This window comes from Aplysia californica, unplaced genomic scaffold (assembly GCF_000002075.1).
Source record: "Aplysia californica isolate F4 #8 unplaced genomic scaffold, AplCal3.0 scaffold01139, whole genome shotgun sequence".
Lineage (NCBI taxonomy): Eukaryota > Metazoa > Mollusca > Gastropoda > Aplysiida > Aplysiidae > Aplysia > Aplysia californica.
In genome coordinates, this window is record NW_004798409.1 from 121,727 (window position 1) to 126,130 (window position 4,404).

The window sequence follows — 4,404 nt, forward strand, 5'->3', positions numbered from 1 at the left end:
CCAGAGAATGTGCGTCAACCTCTCAGAGACAGTGAAACATCTTCTGTTCTTCTGTAGATAACCAACTGATTTGAGGGGACATTTTCTTCCCTAGCTACCCCACACATCTAACTGCCTCTACTCCTCAAGACAAAAATAATTGATCGCTTTTAAGCACAAGTGGGCTATCCCGAAAAATGCTGTTTTGAGAAAATAGAAGTTAAAAGTTTTTGCCCCTTGTTCAGTTTCTTTAAAAGACAAGGAGAGTTTTCTCTATTACCAAACAAATATACACACCAATGTAACCAAATTTCTCCTATAGGTAGGACAATGCCTACTTTTGGTGTAGGTCAAGATTTCTGGAAACCCCTGAAATCTGAGTTAGCCTGCTCGTCCTTAAAAAATAAAAGCGACCAATTAGAATAGATATGCAGCTATTGCAGAATGGCATCACGCAGCAGAGTTAACGCTCAGATGCTACTAAATCGCTAACAACAACAACGACGACCAGAGAATGTGTCACCACGACATGATGGGCAACAAACTCCTGGTTCGACGGAGTGGGAGTTGTGAGGGTGTCCTACTGTCTCAGTGTGCATTGTTTGGGTGTCCTGCACTCTTGTCTTAGTAGACTTTTTGTGAGTGTTCTAAAGTCTTAGTGGGTGTGTTTTGCAAGTGTTCTTTAGTCCTTTAGCCTTTAGTCTAAAGGGATTGTTGTGGTGTGTGTGTGTGTGTGGGAGTGTGCGCAGGCGTGTGTGTATCCTTCATTCTCAGTAGGCCTTATGCATAGAAAGGTGTTTTAACTCACTTGAGCCTATAGATTCCCTTGTAGTTACAGGATGCGCCAGTGGCCTAATCCTGTAAATTTACGGGATGCGCTTTATCAATAATATCAATCGATTATATCTCTGGTGTATTTCAGAGCTAGTGGGTGTTGTGTGAGTGTCCCAGAGCTCAGTGGGTGTTGAGAGGGTGTGCTAGAAGAGCTCAGTGGGTGTTGAGAGGGTGTGCTAGAAGAGCTCAGTGGGTGTTGAGAGGGTGTTGTGTGTGTGATGTGTGGGTGTGCTAGAGCAGAGTGGGTGTCTTGTCTCAGAGGGTATTGTGCGGGTGTCCTTGTCCTCGAGCTCAATGGGAGTTGAGAGGGAGTCTTTGTCCTAGAACTGAGCCAGACAGTCCTCGGTGACCCCGTGAGCCGCCAGCTCCAGAACGGCGTTGTCCAGGTAGTTGGGGTCGGGGTAGCCGTGGCCCGAGTGGTTGGACACGGGCTCCGTCTTGTGGTGGATCTCATTCCAGGTGACGGTGTTGGGCTCCCCCGTGGTGTACGACGTGCCGATGGTGAACATGAGCCGCCGCCGGAACGCCACCATCAGCAGCTTCAGGAGCTGGGGACGACACAGACAGACGGACGGACAGTTAGTTTTAGTGGAGGTTTTACGGCGCTCGCAACTGCATAAGGTCAAATGAGCGCCAGAAGATTAGAGGTTTTACAAGACAGTAACAAACATAAAAAAGAAGAAGGGGAGATAAGGACGATAGATGTTTGATAGGAAAGAAACAGCAAACCAGACCAGAGCACCCACCAACCACCCACTATATGAGGTCAGACACACAGACAGACAACCGGTGAACGTGAAAGTACTTAACGATCACACAGCGTCAGATATGCACCTCCAAAAACAAAGAAAGAAAGATTTAAAAGAAGTTTTTTACCATCTAGCATAAGGCTTCTGTCAGAATGAGCATAGACGTGTGTTGCTCTTAGAGTATGTATCTATATATGTATAACTCCAAAGGTCTTGTAATTACATTTCTATAAGTGGAATTAGATACATCTGATGTGAATGTACATTTTGTCAGCTTTACTACTGGATCAATAACAACATAATCAACTTTACTTCTCTTTTTCTATTGAAACTAAACTCTTTCAGAACTAATCGTGATGCATTATGGGAAAGGTCAAGGAGACATTTTTTCTGCTCAAACAGCCACTGGGCCTGCTAGTTGTGATTGATTTTCCTGGGTTGACCTAATTTCATGTTGCCGTAAGACAACTGCCCAGTAAGTGAAGGGGAGTTCGCTGCTGGAGCACTCAGCAATGAAGGAGTTAACCCTATCCGTACGTCGTGTTTAACTATCGTATCCATACAACGTGGGGAACTCTGTGTCACCACTTTCCAAAGAGGAAATTTACTCGTTAATCCGACCTGTACGCTTTGCATAGCTGTCTGTCAAAATGATATTTTTTAGAATTACTGAAAGTTTCAAAGGGATCTTTGTACTAGAAGTATTCTAAAATGTGAAGAATACAACCCCGGGGGTACAAAATAACCCCAGGGCGTATGGATAGGGTTAAAAGCCATTTACACATAAAGAAGAATTGCCGCGGTTGACCCTTTGATTTTAAGGGCATTACGGCATATTGCAAAGGCAGTAAGGCAAATTGCCGCGGTGCCGCAGTCTATTTTAAGCTGTGACTTTGTCATCACGCCCCACAAACGCTCACCTTCCTGCCCTGGTCACAGTCGGGTATGAAGCCTCTGCGCGGGAAGCCCCTCGTGGAATACCTGGCGCCTGGCTGGGGATGCTCCGGGCCCTAGACGCACAGACAGACAGAATACCGCATTACAACACATGGACAGACAAACACAGACACAGAACACGTCATTACCACACACAGACAGAACACGTCATTACCACACACAGACAGAACACGTCATTACCACACACAGACAGAACACGTCATTACCACACACAGACAGAACACGTCATTACCACACACAGACAGAACACGTCATTACCACACACAGACAGAACACGTCATTACCACACACTGACACACAGAGACACAGAACACGTCATTACCACACACTGACACACACAGAGACACAGAACACGTCATTACCACACACTGACACACACAGAGACACAGAACACGTCATTACCACACACTGACACACAGAGACACAGAACACGTCATTACCACACACTGACACACACAGAGACACAGAACACGTCATTACCACACACAGACACACAGAGACACAGAACACGTCATTACCACACACAGACACACAGACAGAACACGTCATTACCACACACAGACACACAGACAGAACACGTCATTACCACACACAGACACACAGACAGAACACGTCATTACCACACAGACACACAGACAGAACACGTCATTACCACACACAGACACACAGACAGAACACGTCATTACCACACACAGACACACAGACAGAACACGTCATTACCACACACAGACACACAGACAGAACACTTCATTACCACACACAGACACACACACACAGAGACACAGAACACGTCATTACCACACACTGACACACACAGACAGAACACGTCATTACCACACACAGACACACACACAGACAGACAGACGTCATTCCCACACACAGAACACGTCATTACCACACACAGACACACACACAGACAGACAGACGTCATTCCCACACACAGACACACACAGACAGAACACGTCATTCCCACACAAGCAATCAATATATGTGAGGCAGCCTGGTGAAATGAGGCACTCGTCAAAATAACGAAATCGGAAAAACAGGCATTTTCCCACCACTTTGGACATTTTTATTAAATTTTCATTTTTTGGCTCAACGTCTTGTACGTCCATATAAAGACACACTTTCCTGTGAGTTTTACTGAAAAACGTTGATTAAAGGCACAAAATGTGTCATTTTTCAGTTTTCAAAGACTTTTTAGCTATTGGAGTTTTCAAACTTTAGCGGCCATTTCCCCACTAATTTCAACCCTGAATATTGAGGACCTCACCTCTTTCAATCACAAATATAATTAAATATCTTGAGTTCTATTCAAGATAAATAAATGTTTATTTCACTGAAACAAGGCAAATAAATCAGCTTTCACATGCCGAAAAATTGACGAGCGCCTGATTCCACCGTGTCATGACACATACCATTATCCATTATCTTATTTCAGCATCCGTATCAATCATTCTGTCTCTCTCCCTCCCACACTCCATCCTTTCACTCACTCTCTTTCCCTCCCACACTCCATCCTTTCACTCACTCTCTCTCCCTCCCACACTCCATCCTTTCACTCACTCTCTCTCCCTCCCACACTCCATCCTTTCACTCACTCTCTCTCCCTCCCACACTCCATCCTTTCACTCACTCTCTCTCCCTCCCGCACTCCATCCTTTCACTCACTCTCTCTCCCTCCCGCACTCCATCCTTTCACTCACTCTCTCTCCCAAGCTGTCTCTTCTAACACGTTTTCTCACTCACTCATGTCCCATATTTCTCTCTCTCTCCCTCCCTCCCCTCTCTCTCTCTCGCCCTTCCTTTCACTCTGACCCATACTGTTTTTCACCTCTTTCTCCCCCTCTCTCTCCCTCTCTCTCTCCCTCCCTCTCTTCCCCCC

At 45.6% G+C, this 4,404-nt stretch overlaps 1 protein-coding gene across 1 annotated transcript in view; it reads right to left on the bottom strand.

The window, feature by feature from the left end:
• Window positions 1-322: 322 nt before the first annotated feature.
• The window catches only part of LOC101861090 (E3 ubiquitin-protein ligase DTX4), a gene marked incomplete in the record, with an annotated part of 20,213 nt that continues 16,131 nt past the window's right edge, over window positions 323-4,404 (bottom strand). Inside the window, 2 exon segments of the mRNA XM_005111866.3 lie at window positions 323-1,361; window positions 2,483-2,572. Of these exon segments, the coding sequence (XP_005111923.2) occupies window positions 1,134-1,361; window positions 2,483-2,572 (318 nt within the window).